The sequence below is a fragment of the Podarcis pityusensis genome (genome assembly GCF_964106645.2).
Source record: "Podarcis pityusensis genome assembly, chromosome: 14".
In the NCBI taxonomy this organism is placed as follows: Eukaryota; Metazoa; Chordata; class Lepidosauria; order Squamata; family Lacertidae; genus Podarcis; species Podarcis pityusensis.
This window is the reverse complement of record NC_138039.1, coordinates 22,533,422-22,556,058: the sequence shown is the minus strand read 5'-3', so window position 1 is coordinate 22,556,058 and position 22,637 is coordinate 22,533,422. Positions and strand designations below refer to the sequence as shown.

General features: G+C 45.8%; 1 protein-coding gene and 2 long non-coding RNA genes across 4 annotated transcripts in view; 2 read left to right on the top strand and 1 right to left on the bottom strand.

The window, feature by feature from the left end:
* LMF1 (lipase maturation factor 1) overlaps positions 1-17,195 on the bottom strand; it is a gene marked incomplete at its 3' end in the record, with an annotated part of 158,479 nt that extends 141,284 nt beyond the window's left edge. The window contains exons 1-2 of the mRNA XM_080980098.1: positions 16,980-17,195; positions 12,614-12,923 (exon numbers count right to left, since the gene is read on the bottom strand). Of these exons, the coding sequence (XP_080836224.1) occupies positions 12,614-12,923; positions 16,980-17,157 (488 nt within the window). The 5' untranslated portion in view covers positions 17,158-17,195. The remainder of the gene's footprint in view (positions 1-12,613; positions 12,924-16,979) is intronic.
* Positions 1-22,637, top strand: part of LOC308463285 — a 447,382-nt gene that overhangs the window by 171,830 nt on the left and 252,915 nt on the right. The window lies entirely within an intron of this gene.
* Positions 128-2,888, top strand: LOC308463287. Of its 2 annotated transcripts, none has more exons than XR_013979543.1 (3): positions 128-846; positions 2,447-2,591; positions 2,754-2,888. It is a non-coding gene; the product is annotated as an uncharacterized lncRNA (long non-coding RNA). The 2 variants fall into 2 exon arrangements; XR_013979544.1 differs by having other exon boundaries at positions 2,319-2,591.

Below are 22,637 nucleotides of genomic sequence, written 5' to 3'. Positions count from 1 at the left end.
ATCTTAATTTTGCTGACCATGGCAGCCATTTTGTGCTGGTCCTGACAGCTCTATGCTCAATATATAAATACTGGGACATTCTTTTAAAACCAAAAAAGCACTGAATACTACATTTATACCCCACCTCCCTTCCTAGGAGCCCAAGAAGATCCACAGTCCCCTCAGAACAACCCTGTGAGGTAGGTTATACTGAAAAAGAGGGACTGGCCCAAAGTCATCCAGTGAGCTTCATGGCAGTGGGATTTGGACCTTGGTATCTCACTTTTAAGCACTACACCACAGCAGCCAAATGTATCTTAGAAATAATTATATCCCAGGTTTTCCTCTTCCAAGGTTATTTGGGTTATATCCAACTAAGAATTAATCAGAGTAGTTCCACCGAAATTAATGAACCTGTGTTAGTCATGCCCATCAATTTCAATGGGTCTGTTATGTTAGACTAGCATGAGATGAAGCCCCGAAGTAATTCTGAAGAAACCTGGTGTTCTATATTACCCAACAGAAATTTTTTTTGGGGGGGTCTATACTTTCAGGGCACATTTCTATAGCATCAAACTAGTGAAGTCTAATTTTAATTATTGGGGGGTGGGAGTGCTGAAATGCTAGTCTTTGCTCCTGCTTGCCTCTTTCCGAAATTGCACTAACCAGCCTAGGATGTGTGTTTGATCTTTTACAGGATTAGGGCCAGGGGGCCAAGATCGCTCCAGAGGCAGCTCAAGATGGGATGAAAATTATTCCTTTCTGACATAAGCCGTCACTAAGTTATAATTTTGTGAACCAGGAGTATGTTTTCAATTAGCTTCGTTAGCCCCTGCTTGTACAGCTAAGCAGCAGCAGTGTCACATGGTATTAATCTTCGTTTCATTAATATGTCATATCAGCCGCACACGGCATTCTTTGAAACTGATACGCCCGGCCGTCTCTCCCCGAGAACCACCACCACCACAATATCAGCAAGAGGTGCCAAAATCTGCTTCCTACAGGAAGGATGACCCCCCTGAGATCCTTTAACTTTTGGTTTAAGTTTCTAGAAATTATTCTTTTTTCCATTAGGAGGAGGGGAGGACAGGAGGAATGGCGAAGGCCATAGACTGGACCGTGATAAACAAAGGCATTTCTGAAGCTTATTGCCAAAGGGCTATTATGTTGTTGTTTGTGATGAAAAGTTGCTTTCTGCAGCACGCCAAGTGAAAAGCGGCTCTAACACATAACACTTTTTGCCCCCAAAATGCACAAGAATATGTTTTTGTTGTCACTGAAAGCTTTTAAACCAGCTCCATGGACTAGATCTAAATTTAATGGTTCCTAAAATGGGCAGTACCACCATCTTGGGGGGGGGGGTAACCCGAGGGGGTAGTGGGGGGGGCTGAAGGTGTAAATTCCTATCAGACTTTGAAAAGCTGTTCTCACTGAACCAAGTTCATCAGTTTTGTTGAATGAATAGAACTAAGTAGTTTTAACTGGATTTTGAGTAAGTGTGCAACTAATTGTTATTGTTTTGAATTTTTTTATGTTATTACCTTCTTTAGTGGGTCATGCAAACCGCTATTCTGAATAATGCATTTTATAGGGTAGGGGGCACTGGGAGTGAGTTTACGGGACGAAGAGGACGGTAGCCCCAAAAAAGTTTTGGAACAACTGATCTAGATGAAATAAGTTGCACTTCAATCTCACTGAAACGCTCTTATGTCATGACTGATCTGCCCCACTAATTTCAGTGAGACTTAACTGCAATACAGGTTAATTTTACAAGACTGTTGGAAGGATTACAGAGTTAATATAAATGATGGATGTCAGCTAGTCAAAAAGCACTGCCTAAATATTAAGAGTTGTATCCAGCCTTCTCAGAGTAGACTTGTTGAAATTATTGGACCTCAGCTTGTTGTGTCCATTTTTCTTCTTCCAAGGGTCTCTTCTAATTAGACCCAACATTGGATCTTGGCCTAAGGGTTGCATTCAGCTACGTTCTCCATGGAGCAGATCTACTGAAATTGATGGGCATGACTAACATAAATAGATTCATTAATTTCAGTGGGTCTCCTCTAACGAGAACTTAGTTGGATGCAACCCCATATGTTGGATCCAGATGAAGCTAGTTATCACATATTGGAGCAGGGTAGGTGACTGAGAAAGCAGTAGATTGCAAGTGAGTTCATGGCTAAGGCAAGATTGAACTGGAGATCTCTTGAACCACAGATCACACTTTCGTCCACTATCTGACACTAGCTATGGTACCTAGGATGTTGATTCGATGTCTATGTTTACATTATCTGGAAAAGGCTCATCATGCAAATTGTATGTTATTCTTCTGATTTCAGTGCCACTAACCTGGGTCCAGATGGATGTGAGCATGAAAGCCTGAGCAACTGACTTTCAAAGACGTAAAATCAGATAATAGGTATCACTTTAAATTCACAGAATTGATGGTTTCACTTTAAATCCACAGTACAACGGGGAGGGAGGGGTCCTCCTCATGAGCAAGACAAGGCCAATGTCTGTTCTCAACTCAACATCAGACTAGGAGGACTAAATCAGAATCTTGGTGGCTTCTCCCAGACTTTGGAACTTCCACCTTGTCCATCTGTCAGCAGGTAAAGACTTTTTTGTTCCAACAGGCTTTTGGGAACAGACTGCTTTTAATGAAAGGGCTGGTGCCATGTTGTTTTTATTATACTTATTTGTATAGTTTTAACAGATTTTATACATGTATATAGTTTAATTTTTTTTAATGATTGTTTTTTTTCTGTTTTTAGCAGTTCTCATTTTTTTATATGCAAGCCGCCTTGAGTCCCATCAGGAAAAAGTTCAGGTATAAAGAAATACATAATAATAACAATCTCACAGGCACAAGAATTCAACCAGAATAACTGACAGAATCCAGATTTTTTTTTAAAGAAAACCAAATACACACCAAATGCAATACCAGAGATCAGGATGAAGCCAGTCGCCACTGCAACCGCCCAGTTGCAGTGAGGTGTACGATGGGGACTAGTAGATTGCACAAACTGGGTTATTGAAATTTTGACTGCAATCCAAAACATGGAAGTATTAAAATGTTTATTCCGCTCTCCATGTTATCCAGCAGACACCAACCACAGCATCTTTTAGATACTTGCTGAGAACTTCACTTTCTCCCCCTGTCCATTCTGGATCGTACTGCTCAGCAATCCAGCATTTTGTATATGTGCAGATATATTCTGTTTTCATATATGTTTTAGAGTTTTGATATTGTATTGTAAACAGCTTTCAGATTTGGTGTGTATGCACACGTACGTGTGTGTGTGTCTGTGTGTGTGTGTGTGTCTGTGTGTGTGTTTGTACGCGCACACACACATATATAAATATAAAGACCTAAACACACATGGATTAATAACAAAAACAAAGATCAATACATACAGATTATCTCTTGATGCCAAATTTCCGCAACCAATAGATCCAAACAGGTACTTCTTCCAAAGTTCACTGTACACTCCAAGAACATAGCTCATTGTCAGGAAATCCTAAAACAACAGAACAACCTTTCCCCAGCTCTACAAGATGTTTTGAATTCCTGCCTTGGCTTCAATTCCAAATCCCCCAAGCTTTGTTAAAGCAATCCTAATCCAATCATAGGTTGCTTCTCATAGGAGAAACCACCAGCGTGTCTTCCCTTCAAATAGGAAAAGCCAGGAAGTTATGGAGTGGAACAAAGCAGGCTGGAGGAAGTCAATCTAGCCTTACACCACCCATAGAAAAAGCTGCAGGCCGCAAGCATAAGAGCATAAGAACTCTGCTGGATTGGAACAAAGGTCCACCTAGTTGAGCATCCGATTCCCACTGTGAAGAGCCAGCTGCCTATATGAAGCCTGAAAGTAAAAGAACTCCCCCTCCTTGCAGCAATTTCCCAGCAGCTGGTATTCAGCCACCTCCGGCGCAGGGAGTACAGTACATAGCCATCATGACTAGTAGCCACCCAAAAAGTCACAACTGCACAGAAAACAAAAGATTCAGAGGAGACATGTTATTGGAGACCCATCCGTCCAAGTACAGCAGAATTATTGTGGGAGGGACGCGGGTGGCGCTTGGGACGCGGGTGGCACTGTGGGTTAAACCACAGAGCCTAGGGCTTGCCGATCAGAAGGTCGACGGTTCGAATCCCCACGACGGGGTGAGCTCCTGTTGCTTGGTCCCTGCTCCTGCCAACCTAGCAGTTCGAAAGCACATCAAAGTGCAAGTAGATAAATAGGTACCGCTCCGGCGGGAAGGTAAACGGCGTTTCCATGCACTGCTCTGGTTCGCCAGAAGTGGCTTAGTCATGCTGGCCACATGACCCGGAAGCTGTACGCCGGCTCCCTCGGCCCATAGAGCAAGATGAGCACCGCAACCCCAGAGTCGGTCATGACTGGACCTAATGGTCAGGGGTCCCTTTACCTTTAAGAGCATAACAAGAAGGCAGTGTGGCCCATCTAGCCCAGCATCCACTTCTTACAGTGACCAACCAGATGCTCCAGTGGGAAGCCCACAAGAGGGACCTCGGAACAAGAGCACTCTCCCTGCCTGCAGTTTCCAGCAACTGGTTTTTCAGAAACATGACTGCCTCCAACGGTGAAGGTAAAAACGTAGCCATCGGGGTGAGTAGCCGCTGATAGCCTTCTCCTCCGTGAATTTCTCTAAACCTCTTTAAAAGCCATGCAAGTTGGTAGACACCACTGCCTCTTGTAAGAGACAGTATCTTGCCCTCCCTCCCTCCCTCGTGGAACCCAAAGTGGCGCACATGATGAGATTCTAAATACTGTATTGATAAATACATTATGCACATGTGGTTCCAAGTACTGACTAGACCCAGACCTGCTTAGCTTCAGGCAAAGGGGGTGGCCTTGTGTGCCCTCAACCTATACCCAGGAACCAGTTGTTGTTGTTGTTGTTATGCCACCCATCTGACTGGGTTGCCCCAGCCACTCTGGGCGCAGGTTTGAGCAAGTCAATTCCAGGCGCGCACGCACACACACAACCCAGATCCTCTGGAAAGCACAAGGAAGATGTGGCGAGCTCTCTGCAGAAAAGGGGAAAAGGCTGCAGCTCAACGTAGAACATCTGCTTTGTGTACAGACAGTCCCGAGTTCAAGCCCTGATGGCAACTCCAGGTAGGACTAAGAGAGATTTTTGTCTGAAATCCTGGAAAGCTGTTGACAATCAGTGTAGACCAGTGGTTCCCCATTAGCTAGACCCTCTGTTTTTCAAAAGCCAAGACAGGGACCCCCTGCTTTTGAAAATGTTGATATGTCTGTTGTAGGTTTTGTTATGGGGACAGTGCCACCATACCCCACCCCCAACATGTCCCAGCGCTAGACTGAGACATGCGTCTTCCAGGCAGTGCTCCCGCACGAGAGCACAGCACCCCAAAATGGGATGTCCCAGACAGCTGACAGGTATGTGCCACAAAACCCTGAGTGGGTTATGTGGGTCCCCCAAGGTCCATGGACCACAAATTGGGGACCACAAGTATAGACAATACCGAGCTAGGTGGACCCAAGGGAGTTCCTCAAAAGGGTAGAAATGTCGAACAACATTTATCCTCAAGCATGAATGTTATTTGCTCACTCTGCTATAAAACTGGAGAGGCCTGGGCTCCTTAGGGTACATCAACAGGCACGTAGCTGAAACCTTAACTGATTTAGGCTGCAAAAAAGGAAGAAAAGAAAAGGGGGCAGTCCCTCTGCTGAAGCTTCCTTTCCGTCCTGCGTCTCAGCCAGCTGGACTGGAGTTGAAAAGAGTCACACTCAAGTCAACAGCGCCTGGTATCTGAAGCTTCTGACCCAAAACAAATAGATAAATGCTTCAAAAATTAAAATAAGAAGGGACTTTAAAAGAATAAATTGGCCCTTGCTGGCAGGGAAAAAATAGAAGAGGGGAAACTGCATTGCTCTTCAAAAAAAAGAGAGAGAAAAATAACCCATCAGCTTATCTACCTTTGAACTGGCTTCCCATCAGAAACCTCACACCGGCCACTCATGTAACTCAAGACTTTGTCTCCACTCACCAGATGCTAGAAAACAAAAAGGGCTCAGGATATCCAGGTGCACCAACCGGGTGCCAAAGAAAAAATATCCTTTTGGATGCTCCTGCATGAAAATCTTTCTTGCTTCCAAATTCCATGTATCAGTATCAAACCAGAGGTTTGCCTGGAAAAGGAAGCCCAATTGGTGATAAGGGATAAGCCCACATTGGTGGAGGGTCCTGAGTCACATAAAGCTTGCCCACTGCCTAACTCTGCCATGCACTGGACAGCTCCTATGCTCCTTTCTCTCTGGCATACGGGCATCTCAGAGGCACAAAAGGAAAACTGGGGGTCCTTTCATTTATGTTATGAATTTCTTTACGTAAAACATCCCAAATAGATTTAAACGAAAAGTACCAGTAAATACAAATTTCTAAGTCAATGTAGATACACACTAGGATTTTCAAAAGATCTCCACTTAAAAATCTTGTTGGAAAAGGAAGGCCTTCAGTGGATACTGGTAACTTCCGTATTGGATTACTGCAATGGGGTCTAGATGGGTCTGACCTTCAAGACGTATTCTAAACTTCAGTTTACAACAAACAGTAGCCATTTCAAAACTGCTGCATTGGCTGCCGGTTCTTATCCAGAATCAGCCTCCTTCTGCAAAGAGGTGTGTCCGGAAAGGTAGACCAGAACTTCTAGAGCATGGAGCATTCAAGACCACACCAAAGTCTACAACAAGGCCCTAAGAGGGAGGTTCTAGGCCTCCAAGGGCACCCTGGAGCATACCAAACTACTGCCTCCCATTTTGAATAAATTGCCAGCTTGCTGCATGTGAAATGCTTTGGACTACATCCCATCAGCTGCAGCCCAGCACCGCCATGCTCCCATGAACCCACAATTATATAGCCACGTTGGCTGGGGATGATGGGACTTGTACTCCAAAGCATCTGGAGGGCACCAGGTTGGCAAAGGGCAACACGGCACCCAAAACTGGCCACGGTTAGCAGAGACTGGTCCAAACAGACCCAGGTTCAACATGATGCCCCAGCCCAGAAGCCATGATGGGCAAGGCATGGAACATGCAAGAAGTACGGCAGAAATCTCATCTAGTCTGGCTGCTGTGGAGGATAAGTGAAAACTACCCTCTCCAGGAGGGAAGTTAAATAGCAGACAGTTAAAAGTATGGAAATCACTGTCACAGGAGTGACAGCCATCAACTTGGATGGCTTTAAAAGATAATTGGGCAAATTCGTGGAAGAGGAGTAGGCTATCAATGGCTACTAACCATGATGACTGTGTTCTGTTTCAACTCTTAGAATAGAGTACTGAGTTACATTTTTTCAACTGGTGTGGTATATTATTATTAATAATAATAATAATAATAATAATAATTTTTATTTATACCCCGCCCTCCCCAGCCAAGGCCGGGCTCAGAGCAGCTTACAAGCAATAATAAAAACAAATTGAATGATTACAACTTAAAAACAAAATTAAAATACAACATTAAAATATGGAAACATTAAAATATTAAAATGTAGCCTCATCGCAGGAGGAGAAGGAAAGGTAAAAAGAAAGAAAGGGAAGGAGGGAATCAAATTGGCTCCAAGCCAAAGGCCAGGCGGAACAACTCTGTCTTACAGGCCCTGCGGAAAGAAATCAGATCCTGCAGGGCCCTGGTCTCATGAGGCAGAGCGTTCCACCAGGCCGGAGCCAGAGTTGAAAAGGCCCTGGCTCTGGTTGAAGCCAATCTAACTTCCTTAGGGCCCGGGACCACTAGGGTGTTGCTATTTATGGACCTTGAGGCTCTCCGTGGGGCATATCGGGAGAGGCGGTCCCGTAGGTACGAGGGTCCTAGGCCGTGAAGGGCTTTAAAGGTCAAAAGCAGCACCTTAAATCTGACCCTGTACTCTACCGGGAGCCAGTGCAGTTTGAAAAGCACTGAGTGAATATGCTCCCGTGGCAGAGACCCCGTGAGGAGCCTCGCTGCAGCATTCTGCACCCTCTGGAGTTTCTGGGTCAGCTTCAAGGGCAGCCCCGCATAGAGCGAATTACAGTAGTCAAGCCTGGAGATGACCGTTGCATGGATCACTATGGCCAGGTCGGGACGGGAAAGGTAAGGGACCAACTGCTTGATGTGGCGAAGGTGGAAAAATGTCGCCTTGGCTGTTGCTGTAACTTGCGCCTCCATGGAAAGGGAGGCGTCAAGGATTACACCCAAACTCTTAACGGAAGGCAATGGCACTAATTGGGCCCCCGCAAGAGAAGGGAGTTGGTCCCTCATCCCCATGCTATCCCGACCCAGCCATAGGACCTCTGTCTTCGAAGGATTTAGTTTCAATCAGTTCCCATGAAACCATCCAGCCACAGCTTCCAAGCATCTGGTCAGTGTGTTCGGGGCCGAGTCGGTGTGGCCATCCATCAGCAGATAGAGCTGAGTGTCATCAGCATATTGGTGACAGCCCAGCCCAAAGCTCCGGATAATCTGGGCAAGGGGGCGCATAAAGATGTTAAAAAGCATCGGGGAGAGAATTGCGCCCTGCGGCACTCCACACACCAAGGAATGGCGCAACAACATTTCCCTCCCTAGTGCCACCCTCTGTCCCCGACCAGAGATAAAAGAGCACAGCCAGTTACGGGCTATGCCCTGTATCCCCACGTCTGCAAGGCAGTGGTCCAGAAGATCATGATCGACCATGTCAAAGGCTGCTGACAAATCTAAAAGGATCAGCAGTCCTGACCCGCCTCGATCCAGTTGTCTACGGAGATCATCTGTGAGGGCAACCAGAGCTGTCTCGGTCCCAAAACCAGGACGGAAACCAGACTGAAATGGATCTAAAGCTGATGTTTCCTCCAGAAACCTACCAAGCTGTTCAGCAACCGCTCTCTCAATTACCTTACCCAGATATGGAAGATTTGAAACTGGACGGTAATTGGATAGGTCTAAGGGATCTAATGAAGTTTTCTTTAAGAGTGGACACACTACTGCTTCCTTCAGTTCCCCTGGGAATGTCCCCGTGTCAAGGGACAAATTGATAATTTCAACCAGGGGGGTCCGCGCAACATCTGGACACTCCCTAATCAGCCAAGATGGGCATGGATCAAGGAGGCAGGTGGTGGGCCTACCAACTTGGAGGAATCTATCCACATCAGCAGGGAGTATCTAATCGAAATGGTCCAGCACTGGACCTGAAGTCAGTCGAGGGGCCTCCAGTTCAGTCACTGTATCTAAATTGGCAGGGAGGTCACGGCGGAGCAACAGGACTTTCTCCGCAAAAAAGCTCGCGAATGCCTCACAGCTGTGGGTCGAATTTGTGCTTAAATTTGGTTGTCCTCCTAAGGACGTTATTGACCTAATTATTCTAAAAAGTTGTGCCGGGCGAGAGCTAGCGGATGCAATGGAAGCTGCAAAGTAAGATTTCTTAGCAGCTTTCATAGCCATCTCATAGGCTTTCATAAGCGTCCTATAAGATGTTCTTGAGGCTCCGTCACAAGTCCGTCGCCATACTCGCTCTAGCCGTCTGAGATCCCGCTTCATTTTCCAGAGCTCCTCAGTAAACCAAGGGGCCCGGTTTCGATGGGGTCGCAGAGGGCGCTTAGGAGCGATCTCATCAATGGCTGCCAAGAGCCGGTTATTCCAGTCCTCAACAAGGTCATCTAATGAGTCGCCAGGAGGAGCAGGGTCCCGCAAGGCTTGTTGGAATCTATCAGGATCCATCTGTTTTCGCAGACGAGCCCAAGTAGGTTCGCCATCCGAGCAGGGGAGGAGCGGGAAGTCAATCTTGGCTTTCAGAGCGTAGTGATCAGACCATGGCACTTCCACAGGGGGGAGCATGATCACATCTATGCCAGCCCCAAAGATCAGATCCAGCGTGTGGCCAGCTTGATGAGTGGGGCCCAAAACAAACTGGGAGAGCCCTAGTGTTGCCATGGAAGTCACTAGGTCCAGAGCCTGTGAGGAGGGAGCGGCATCGGCATGGACGTTGAAGTCTCCCAAAACCAGTAGGTTTGGGAACTCCAAGGCCCAGCCCGCCACCACCTCTAGCAGGTCTGATAGGGTGGCTGCCGGTGTGCTGGGTGGTCGGTACACCAGCCAGACAGTCAAGCTCTCCTTGGTGCCCCACACAAGACCAACACATTCAATGCCGGAGATCGCCGGTGATGGCAGAGCTCTGAAAGAGCAATCCTCCCAGATTAACAACGCTACTCCTCCCCCCCAACTCACAGTCCGCGATTGATGGAGGACAGAGAAACCTGGGGGTGTTATCTCATGTAGGGAGACTACTTCGCCTTCCCATACCCAGGTCTCCGTCACGCAAGCCAGGTCAATCCCCTGCGAGACAAAAAAGTCACACATGGTGGCGGTTTTGTTGCCTATGGACCTGGCATTGCACAGCACCAGTGACGGAGGTGGGTAATCCTTGCTCTCCCTACCCTTATCCCTTGGGATGGGGTGTAGATTGGAAGGGGTTCGAGGATCACTGCATCTCGAAACCCTTCGCCGATAGAGATATCTAGCCCCACCGCCATTCCTCCCTAGCCCTTCAATAGTGGAAATCCCAGACCCCATACTAGCCTCCCCAATAGAGGGGTAACATCCCCTCAATAACAAGTCATCCTTGGGCCAGGACTCCTGGGTCAAAATGGTATGGGGAAGAGGTGGAGGTTTGATAGGGTAAGTATCCCTAGAAGATAAAATCCAACCAACTGCACCCCAAGCGGGGAGGACAGTCCCATGGTGTTTCGTTAACTGTCAATCCCCCTCTCCCTCCTGGGTTGATTGGAGGATTGTTGGTTCTATCTGTGGCTGTGGGAGTATTAATGAGGTATGCACTATGAAATGTGGATCACTGGCCAACAAAGAGCCAGCTTCGGAAGATCTGTCCATCCTGTCTTGCCAGGAGTACAGTAGAGAAGGTTGATCATTCTGATAAGTTTTTGGAACAAATTAATCAACACCACTTCATACCCCAAGCTCCATTTATTAATTATTATTTTAATAACCCACAAAGATACATCTAAGCAACTGAATGTCACAGTATATATACAAGGATAATGACATTCAGAGAAATCTGAATGGGGCAGGGGGGAAGCAGAAGAATTTTCAACAGTCCACAAGCCACTTTTTAAAGCTATCCCACCCCTCTTTACAATATTAACTCCATTTCATATTTCACCATAATTTATACTGCCACTAAAATTGAGATGAATGGGGGGCAACACCTAGTCCCACTCCCCTTAACCTCATCCTCCTTGATCAAATTGCTATGTGGTTCTCGACAAAAGCTACCGTTTGCCATAAATTATCCAGTGAAGGAGCTGAATCCAACTTCATATGTTTTGTGCACACACACACACACACACTCAAAGGGAATCAGTAACCCCAAATAACAATCCAGCCTCAAATATCACACGTGGTTCCTTCAAAGCCACAGTCCTACTCCAGCAAAGAAAGAGCCAGAAATGTCAACATTCCCAAGAGGCACCATGTGGCCTCCCAAGGGAGCCAGGTTTCTGTGCCCATTCAGGAAGGCTCAGCAAGTTGAGCATGATCCTGCTGTCAATCAAGTCTCACAGCCCTCTGGACAACTGGAGCAAAGGAACCCTGGAGTTTCTTCAGCAAGGCTCCCTAAATCCATTTGTTGTGCTCACCACGGTTAGGGTCCCATCCCCTCTAAGGCATTGTTATCCAAAGAATCATAGAATTGTAGAGTTGGAAAAGATTCAAATGCCTGTAGTGCAGGAATTATTACTTCTTCTTGTTGTTGTTGTTAGATTTATTGCTTGCCCTTCACCAGCTGGTCCCAACAATTAAAAATTCAGAATTAAAAACACTTAAAACAGCCCACAACCACAGGAATAGGGAGAACTCTGAAGACACATATCTCAGGTGCCAAGGGTCAGGAGAAAGTGATGAATCTTCAGTATTCATCAAAGGCTATACAGTGAAGAAGCCTGGCACACCTGTGTAGGGAACGAATTCCACAACTTCGGGGCAGGCACAGAGAAGGCCCTCTCCTGGGCTGCCACTCACTGAACATCTGAGAGAGGTGGAACTACCAAGAAGGCCCCCACTGCTGATCTTAACACCTAGGAGGGTCTGTAGGGAATGAGGCAACCTTTCAGGTATTTGGGGCCCATGTCATTTAGGGCTTTGAACATCTTGCTTTGGGCGTAGAAACAAAATGGCATGATGAGCCCCAGCCTTCTTCCTCAAGATGGATCCAGGGACAGAATGAAGGTATCATCCCATCATTCATGTTGTGTTTCTAAGGCAATCGGAGTGCCAACCCCAAACTGTCATAGCCCAGAAATCAAATTCCACATACACACCCCGGCTATCTTAGATTTCTTACCCATTCCTAGTATACAAATTCATTGGATGGGATTCTGGCATAGAGGCATGGAGAATCGTTATTTATTTAAAACGTTTCTGAACCATTCTACATCAAAGGAATGGGACATTCCTACAAATGTGAGTTATAGTCCAAAATATCTGGAGGGCATGAAGTTGGGGATAGGGGTGGGGAGCCTATGAGATGTTTCATTATTTCTACATCACCATCTTAATAACTTAATAACTCAGAATGACAAGCAACAAGTATAACAGAGAAAATGCACCAACCAACTTACCAGACCTGTCCCACGTTAATTAAGGAGAGGTAGAGAGCCCACAGGGAAGCCATGAGGATCACATTGGCGCAGCCGGTGACCAGGACAAAAGATGAGATCCCCAGGCCAGCCACAGCAAAGGCATCCAGGACACTGTCCATACTGGACCAATCCAAAAACCAAATTAAAGTGGGGGCATAGCTTAAGGCGTCCAAGTTTATCTTCCCCTTGAAATAGCGCTTGACACTCTCCAGGTACAACCTGCAAGGGAGGAGTCCCTGGTCTCCAATCAGGGCCTTGTTTTGATGCTTAGCCACCAAAAAAGCTACAACTGCAAAGAAAAAAGATGAGGGAAAAGGCGTGTTAGCGGAGACACATCAGTCCAAGTAAAGCAGAATTATTGTAGGAGCAAGAAGAGGATGCTGTACCAGTGACCCATCTAGTCCAGCATCCTGTTCTCAAAGGAGTCAACCAGGTGACCCAATGAGAAGCCCACAAGCTGGACCTGAGTGCCACAGAACTCTCCCCTCCTGCAGTTTCCAGCAACTGGTATTTGGAAGCATTTCTGCCTGCAACAGTGAAGGCAGAACATAGCCATCAGGGGTAATTACCATTGATAGCCTTATCGTCCTCCATGAATTTGTCCAATCCTATTTTAAAGCCATCCATGTTGGTGGCCATCATTGCCTCTTGTCGGAGTAAATTCCAGCTTGCGTGCTTGCTTAGAGCATTTCCTGCATCTTTTAGTAATTTGTTACCTACTGATTTGCTATGAGTTGTGCTGTTACTCTTAAGGCTTGTATCTTTTTACAGATTGTGTATATTCTTCTCATCTTATTTACTTTTACTATAAACCACCCTGTGGCTTGTGTAAAGGATGATGTATAGATATAAATCATCTAAATAAACAAATGTACATGTTATTCTCTGCATACTGTAAAATTGTATAAATCAGAGGGACGAGCTAAGGGAAGTCTCGGGGGGAGGGAGGGTTTGATGGGGAGGTGGGGGAAAAGGGGGAAATAATGAATATAATATGTTTTGATATTTTGTTATGTTGCAATTGTTAATAAAAAAATTTAAAAAATAAACAAATGTAACCAGGTTACAGCCTTTGCTTGCCAGCCAACATATGCCTAAATAATATACAGCGGGCAGGGGGGGGATAGGGAGGGAACCAAAACCACCCTTTTTTGTTCAATTTGTTTGCTTGGTCACCTAGAGGCAACACTTAGCCACTGCAGGCAACTAGGTAAGCAGTGTCTGGTAGGCTATGCTATAACATTGCACCATCACACCAAAGCAGTCGTAAATGATAGTTAAGACACATAAAGAAATCCAAATCAAGCCTGTGGCCTTCATGAAACTTCCCCCACAGTTTAATATATCCACTTTGGTTAAAAATATTTTTTCCCTTCCTTCCAGGGTGAGGGTCGGTGAGGAGTGGGGAACCCTCCACAACCTAATTTACCCTGATTAACACTGCAATTGGCCAAGGAGTTTTTCCTCAAGTGCTAATCAAAATTTACCTCAAAATTGCTGGCCTGCCATCCAACTGCTCATCAGCTCCTAGAAGTACAAATTACACTCCTGGCTTGAGAGCAAAGATAAACAAAGGAAGAGCAAATGAGGAATAAGATACACCCTGACAAAAACGGAAATAAAACGGAGAGTGTACACTGTTATTTACATGCAGGTTGGACATAACGGAAACATCTAGAAGCAGCACACACGAGGCCACAAAGAGGCCCCTGAAATAGAGGCCTGACAGGTTCACAATGGCAAGAAGCTCAGTTGGGATGCATTCACACAGTACTCCATTTGACGTTTTCCCTAACTGCTAATTTCCATATTATATTTAAGCTTTCACACAATGTAAAAGTCACTTCTGGAAATCTAGCGGAACACAGTAGAAGCTGTTCATTTTCATATTGTTTTAAAGGTATTTTCTGTGCATTACATGGGATAAGGTTGTAGATAGGAAGATGCCTTATTCAGAGTCAGATCATCCGTCTATGTACAGTTGCCCACTACCTGCACTTTCCAGAAACAGTTGAAAACATTGTTCCAGTGGTGTACCCCAATCTGGACAAACGGGTCTCTACCACAAGTTTCCACTTGTTAGGAATTGGGTCCAGTTTTAGACGTATTTCTTGTTTCTGTGTTTTTAGCTATTTTCAGTTATCTTATGCATAAATCGCCTTGACACTGTGGTTTAGAAGGCAATTAATACATTAGTGGTAATAATAAGAACAACCCAACAGGCACAGAGTCTCAGCCATCTAGACTTGTTAGGTCTGCTGATCTAGCCCCAGCCTTTTCTTTGTGTTGCTCTCCCCACCCAAAGATTGTCATGGTTCGAGGAAGAAATAATCCCGATATTCATGCTTGATAAGGATGAAAAGACGTGAAATGCAAAACGTTCAAGACACATCTGCTCCTCCCCATTCCCACCCAAGCTTCTTACAAAAAAGCAATAACAAATACAAAAAAGCAATCAATTTTCTTAAAATTAGTTAAAAGCGCTGACCACATGCGGTAGTGAACCACGAAGGGAAGATGCCTTATAAAGGGAAAGGCCAATAGTCCACTGAGGTCTCTTCACAAGCAATGGGGAAGTATCAGGCTTAATTAACCCAGGCCAGGGTCCTAATTTGGCCAGAAAGGCTATTTTATCTAAGCCCCACACTACATCTGACATCTTCATGCAGTACATGGTTAAAATATGGCACTTGCTACCCCGAGAGGCAGTGATGGCCACCAACGTAAAAGAGGATTGGGCAAATTCAAGGAGCAGGATAAGGCTATCGCTGGCTAGTAGCCATGATGGTTATGTGCTGCCTCCACAGTTGGGGCAGTAATGCTTCTGAATACGAGATGCTGGAAACCGCAGATGGGTAGAGGGCTCTCGCGCTCAGGTCCTGCATGCAGTCTTCCCATAATGGGCATCCGGTTGGCCACTGTGAGAACAGGATGCTTGACTAGCTGGGCCTGTTCCAGGAAGCGCTTCTGGTGTCCTCATGTCATATATGTCAATATGTGGTTGCAAATGAACAACCGGGAGGCTTAAAATGTTCTCCCAACTGTTCCTTAGAAAGCAAAGCTTGAACTTGGCACCTTTAACCATTGCTGCCAAATGCAAAGTATCACTGAGAATGATTCTTGTCGGAAGGAGAACCTGAAAGCAATGCTAGTTGGTGATGACTTCCAAGCCCTGCCTTGGGCTGGCCAGGATCTTCTTTTGCAGCATGGCTTGAACTCAAGCCACCCTACAAATGGAAAATTGGTCACCTGACATCAAGACAACACCAGGAGAGTGAAAGGTGGGTGGCCACTCCCATCTTTCCAGGTTACAAGCTGGGGTGGTGGGGCCTCAGGATCTTGCCCATTCATTGAAAAGATTCCCTATCTGTGGCTTACACTGATTGGCATGGGCTCTCCAGAGTTTCAGACAGGGAGTCTCTCCAAGCACAACCCAGAGATGTCAGGAATTGAACCTAGGACCTTCTGCATGCAAAACAGCTGCTCTACCGGTGAGCTTTGACTCTTGAAAGAATAGTTATGAAATACACACACCTGCAGCTTTCTTTTGCAAAGCTAGAAACCTAAAGACCATTCTCAAAAGCAGAGCTTGCTGGAATTGCAAGAGGTGACATGATAGAAATTTGTAAAATTATGCTTTCTTTCTTTGCTTTATATACCACCCTTCATCAAAAGATCTAAGGGCATTTCACAAGATAGAAAGTGGAGAAAGTGGACAGTGAAAAGTTTTTCTCCTCTCATAACACTAGAACTCAGAGACATCCAAAGAAGCTGAATGTTGGAAGATTCAGGAAGCAGAGGGAGGAGATACCGGTAATCAAAATACCTAGAGAACTGAACTGATTTTTAGCAATCTGATTTTTTAAAAACTATGAATACAGAAAATGATTATTTCTGTGGAAAGTAATACTGTAAAATACTTGGAAGCTGAACTAGTAGAGTACAAGCCAAGTACAAAGCTATCTGTTTGCACTCATTGCCCCAGGAGGCATCACTCTCCCTTCAGCTTGTTTCTGTGCAGAGTGAGCCACAACAACAGCCTTTGCCATCATTTTTCTTATTTGCAGGGAAGGAGGGGGAGTTTTGCCCGACGCCTTCCGGTTTCCTGATTTATGAGAAAGTCCCAATGAATTCAATGGGGTATGTGGGAGGTTAGGATTTGCAGTCTTGCCAGTTTCTTTTTCAAAAAAATAAAAAGCTGGAGAGAAAGATGCTTATTATCTATCCCCACCCCACCAAATAAAAATCGTTAGCTGGAAATAGAGAACTGATGGCGAGGGTTTGGAAGCCCCGTCGCCGATTTCTCCATCTCTGCCTCCCCGTCCCCTGCCAGGCAGGCACTCACAGTAAATGAAGGCGGTGGCGCGCAGCAGCACCAGGCGCGTTAGCCAAAAGGTACCAGGGCGCAAGGCGGAGGGAGCCGGGGGGCTGCGCGACTCCTTCGCGCCGGGGTCTGAGGCGGCTGCGACCGCCTCCCCACCAGCCCCTCGCCGCCGCCTCAGGTCCTCCCTACTCGTAGCCATGCCTGTCTGAAGTGGGCGGGCCCGATGGCCTGGCGCGGTACAGCGCGTGCGCCCGCATCCCCGGGCGGCGTATTTTGGAGACGCCACGGAGCGCGCGGCCATTGGAGAAGGCAGTGGCGCACGCGCGCCCTGGTAGCTTGACTTCGGGCGCTCGTTTGCTCTTGCTGCGAGCTGATCACGCGTAGGACTGGAGTCTGCAGTGGTGAACTCAAGGGGGAATTCCTAATTAAATGAATGAAATAATTATATCACGTCGTTTAATTGCCAAACCGGCTTCTGTGAAGTTCGCAACATGTGCTGGATTTTTGTGCTGTGCCGCAAGACGGATTTTGAAAGATCCAAGCGCGATGAGGCTTAACAGCCAAATAAAAAAGCAGAGCGTCAGACTATCCATTCATATGCATGGAAAGGAAAATTGAATACTGTAGTTTGAAATCCCAGCGAGAACCTTGAATCGAATGGTTGCTGTTTGCAACGATGACTTGTTAATTTGAGCAAGCTAGAATTAAGAGCAACCCCAATAAGTGTTGAAGTTTCATTTTAGTCTTGATTTCAAGTAGAGGTTATATTTTCTCATCCTTTATGTTTCTCTTTTTCTGTTGTCCTGGCAACGACTTATGGCTGTAAGCAAATAAATATTTATCTTATGATAATAATGTCACTCTGACAGTCTGTCTTCTTCTCTGCAGTTACTAAAGGCATAGAAGCCTGGTTCTGTTGCCACCTTTCATCTGGTCACTTTCAGTAGCCAGGGGACTCACCCTCTGGGTTCAAATAGTAGCATCAGTAGCAGGATTTGGGGGCTCTGCACAACCTGAAATATTGGTCTGTTAGTTTCATATGCCTATATGTATTGAATGGAAGCAGGGCTGGTACATTTATAAATAAATCAATTAACATTGCATTCACACTCTGAGTCTGCAAGCTACCCAAATGTAGTTTTAAAGTTTTTTGCCTTTGTTTGTTTGTTTGTTTTCACAAAATTTACAGTTTACAAAAAGAATCAAAACAATGGAACGAATCAGTAAAAACAGTTTTAACAAACTATTTAAAGCATTCACCAAAAAAAATTAAAACAAATGATAAGCTAATGTAACTATATTAAAATGCATGTCAGCATTCTACACATCTGGACAGGCATGCCTAAACTAAAATGGTTTTTAGCAAGTACACAAAAGAGTACAGTGGTACCTCGGGTTAAGTACTTAATTTGTTCCGGAGGTCTGTTCTTAACCTGAAACTGTTCTTCACCTGAAGCACCACTTTAGCTAATGGAGCCTCCTGCTGCTGCCGCGCCGCCGGAGCACGATTTCTGTCCTCATCCTGAAGCAAAGTTCTTAACCTGAAGCACTATTTCTGGGTTAGCAGAGTCTGTAACCTGAAGTGTATGTAACCCGAGGTACCACTGTATAGTGAAAGTCCCTGGCTAGTGCCTCCACACACACACACCCCAGTTAATGAGCATTGCCATTTAAACGGTGGGTGGGTGTGCCATGTCTTGTGATTGATTATGCAGGGTAGGGCTTACGTGGCTCCCCCCCCCCCAATATTTTATTCAAGATGGCACCCACGGTTCCCATAGTAGGAGTCAAAGCCTCCCCAGTCAAGGCAGTAATGCTTCTGAATACCAGTTTCTGGAAACCTTGGAAGAGGATGAGTGATCTTGTGTTCAAATCCTGCCTGCGGTTTTCCCACAGGCATCTGTGAGAACTGGATGCTGGACTAGCTGAGCCTGATCCAACAGGACTCTTCTTAAATCAGATTGTGCCACATTGATGAAGACTATAGGAAATGCCCCACCCTCCCCCACAACCCCAAATTGGTTAGCAGCCCCCACGTGTTTAAAAGTGAATTCACAAAGTCAACTTGAGTTAATATTTTCTTGTTCAAGACTGATCGATAGCCTCTCTGAAGATCTATCTCGCCAGGTGTCACACTATTTGGGGCTTCTCAGGCTACAGAGCAGTCCCTTCTAAATGAGCCTTTTGTTCTGCCAGTTTCCCATCAGTGCCACTGGCTTTATTCTGCTTAAAAAGGGGGGACAGTGGGGGGGACACAATAGGGCATTGTATAGGTCAAGATAAATAGCTTATTTGTTTTGAGGGTGTTGTGAGATTGTAGGTAGGTTGCCCTTCACCCCACCTGTCAAATAGCCCTGTGAGTCTTGTGTGTGAAAAATGCCATGTAGATAAAAGTGAAGGATTTCCTTAGAGGTAGATTTGTGAATCACACAGGCTGGCACCCGCCTGTCTCAGGAGACATGGAGGTGTGCACCGCTGGGAATGAAGTCAATCTGTTGGAAGGTTACAACACGTGATATCAGCAAATTCCACATCACCTTTTGACACTTGTAGAACAAGGTGGCTTGGCTTCATGGAGGAAAGCGGTAGAGCTTCTGCTTTGCATGCAGAAGGTCTAAGGTTCAATCCTCAATAGCATCTCCAGGTAGAGCTTGGAATGTCCCCTGCCTGGAAACCTAGAGATTTGCAGGCAGGCAGTGTGGACAACACTGAGCTGAATCATCCAACAATCTGATTTGGTAGAAGGCAGCTTCCTGTGCTCTGAGTAACCCTGAAGCAGCTGGCTGAGGCTGATGGGAAATGTAGTTCAGCACCACTTGAGGTTCCCCAGGTTCCACATCCCATCCTTCTATGATAAGGATTCAGTTAAAGACACAACGAAGACCCAGAATAGTTGGCACCCCCTGATCTGGAAATGGGTCTTAACAAAGGTGGGTTTAGGGCAGCATGACTGGTGCAGCCACACTGGGTGCCATGCTGCGGGGAGAGGGGCACAACAATGCTGTAGAACGGAGACAATCCTGAGCTAGAGGGACCATTGGCCCACCTTGGTATAAGGCAGCTGTAGGACCCTAAGAGGTAAAGGACCAGAGATGAGCAAGATCTCATTTTGATACCTGAAATATAAAATCCAAATGCTTTCGAGAGGGTGGGTGGGAATTGCTATTCCAAATGTGCTTATGTAGTAAAGGGGAGAAAAACACTCTGAGCATGTTCAGAAGCATGTTCAGTGGGAGGAAGGGAAACCTGCAACTTATGAAAGTGATTCTGGAACTGAATTCCTAGTGTGTTTGTATTAGAAATAAGCACTTCCCTTAAACCAGCATAGTCGTAACTTAAGCCAGTAAGGCAGAATCCAAGTTAAATGCAGGCAGCATGTGGATCCACAGCCCCAGGCAGGCAGTCAAACCTCTGCCAAGGCATCTGACTCCCTTGATTGTGTATATTTTTTTTTGCTGGGGGGGGGGCAGCGGGGAATCCTCTGGCTCCAGCAGAACAGCTGCAGGGGGGCAGGGAACATTTAAACAGATTTTTTTCTCTGCAAAGCTGAACCCAGGCTTCCAAGGGTTTGCAGGGATTTGTACCACAACTGGGTTTTTTTTTGGGGGGGGTGTTGTTGTTGTTGTTGTTGGTGAATGTAAAAATGAGAGTCTTTAAAGGGTCAGCCTGAGAGTTACCCCTGTTCCTGAGGTGGAGGTGCCCTCTACTCTGGATGGGCAGTTGCAGAATCCTTGCAAAGGTGGATGCTTGGAGGCAACTCTGAGATCAGAAGCTGTTTCAGTTGGTGTCCGTTTCTCCCCATGCCCACTTGCTTTCCATTTTGTTAAAGGGATCTTTTAGCAACTTTTGGCCTGATAACAGAGGAACATTATTATTGCTACATAAGATGAGCAGAGACATCACCTTGCCAACAAAGGTCCATATAGTTCAAGCTATGGTTTTCCCAGTAGTGATGTATGGAAGTGAGAGCTGGACCATAAAGAAGGCTGATCGCCGAAGAATTGATGCTTTTGAATTATGGTGCTGGAGGGGACTCTTGAGAGTCCCATGGACTGCAAGAAGATCAAACCTCTCCATTCTTAAGGAAATCAGCCCTGAGTGCTCACTGGAAGGACAGATCGGGAAGATGAGGCTCCAATACTTCGGCCACCTCATGATAAGAGAAGACTCCCTGGAAAAGACCCTGATGCTGGGAAAGATGGAGGCCACAAGGAGAAGGGGACGACAGAGGATGAGATGGTTGGACAGTGTTCTCGAAGCTACAAACATGAGTCTGACCAAACTGCGGGAGACAGTGGAAGACAGAAGTGCCTGGCGTGCTCTGGTCCATGGGGTCACGAAGAGTCGGACACGACTAAACGACTAAACAACAACAAGATGAGCCTGCTGGATTAGACCAGTGTCCCGTCTAGTCCAGCATCCTGTTCTCACAGTGGCCACCCAGATGTCTCTATGGGGAACCTGCAAGCAGGACCCAACCAAACACAAGAGCACTCTCTCCCCACTGCCAGTCAGGGTAGACAATACTGAGCGAGATGGAGCAATGACACGACTTGCTATTGGGCAGTTTCCTGTGTTCCAACCTGTCAGTCTTCAGCTTGGAAATCTGGAGGCCCCATCAAAAGAAATCTGCAATAAAATATCTCCGGGCAGAGGGAAAAGAGGAGGGGTGCAGTGAGCGTTTGCTTTTTCTTCAAATGGTGGATGTGACATTGGTGGAGGCAGGAGAAACGCCCTGCAAAGAGAAAGGCTGCTGAACTGAACAGGGCGTGGGTGGGTGTGGGGAGGCAGATTGCCTAGCCAAGGAGGCAGCAACTAGGTTCTTCTACCCACCTCCCCTTCCCCTCCCTTCCCAATACCAATTCTGCAAAAAAAGTAAAATTAAAATCTTTAGCTATCCAGAGCCTAGACTGCAGGCTCTAGACCTCCGCTGTCACTTGCTTGGAAGTAAAGGACCTTAGAGGAGGCCCTTCCCAAAATTTAACCCCCACCCCACAATAATGGTCATAATAACTAATAACAGTGATAATTAACAACAGTAATTGTTTTGGGCATAATTCTGTGAGGGTGTGGCATACAAATAAACAAATGATCATTATTACCAATTATCAATCATAGCAGCGATAGTATTAACACCATTCGTTTTTGCTACTAGTTTTTATTATTAATAACAATAGAAATATAAATTAAAACCATTAGTTGTCAACAACAATAAATGGTAACAGTAATTATTAATAGAGTATTAACAGAAATAACAATTATTCATATCATATAATAATAGTAATTATTAAATTTCGCACCATTAAAGTCCATGGTGCTGTGGGATGTCACCAAAGGCTGCAAACAACAACCTACTCCAGGTCCCTGTCTCCGAGGAGCTTACAGTCTTAATTGTAATAGAAGCCGAGGCAAGGATCCCAGAGTGCGCGATCCCATTCTATACGGCATTTTTAATATTAAAAAGTATATTTGTTTCTTGACTTGGGCTCTCTGAGGAGGAAATAAAATAAATAGATAAAATAACTATTTCGGAGAGGGCGGGACTCCATAGTCACAGTTCGCGACGATGAGACCAATTCCCAGCGGCGTCTATAAATAGTTACGTGGAACATCGTGGCTCAGACGCAGTCTATCTCTGCATGTAGCAGTTCGGCGGCGACGGCGGCATCAACGGCAGTG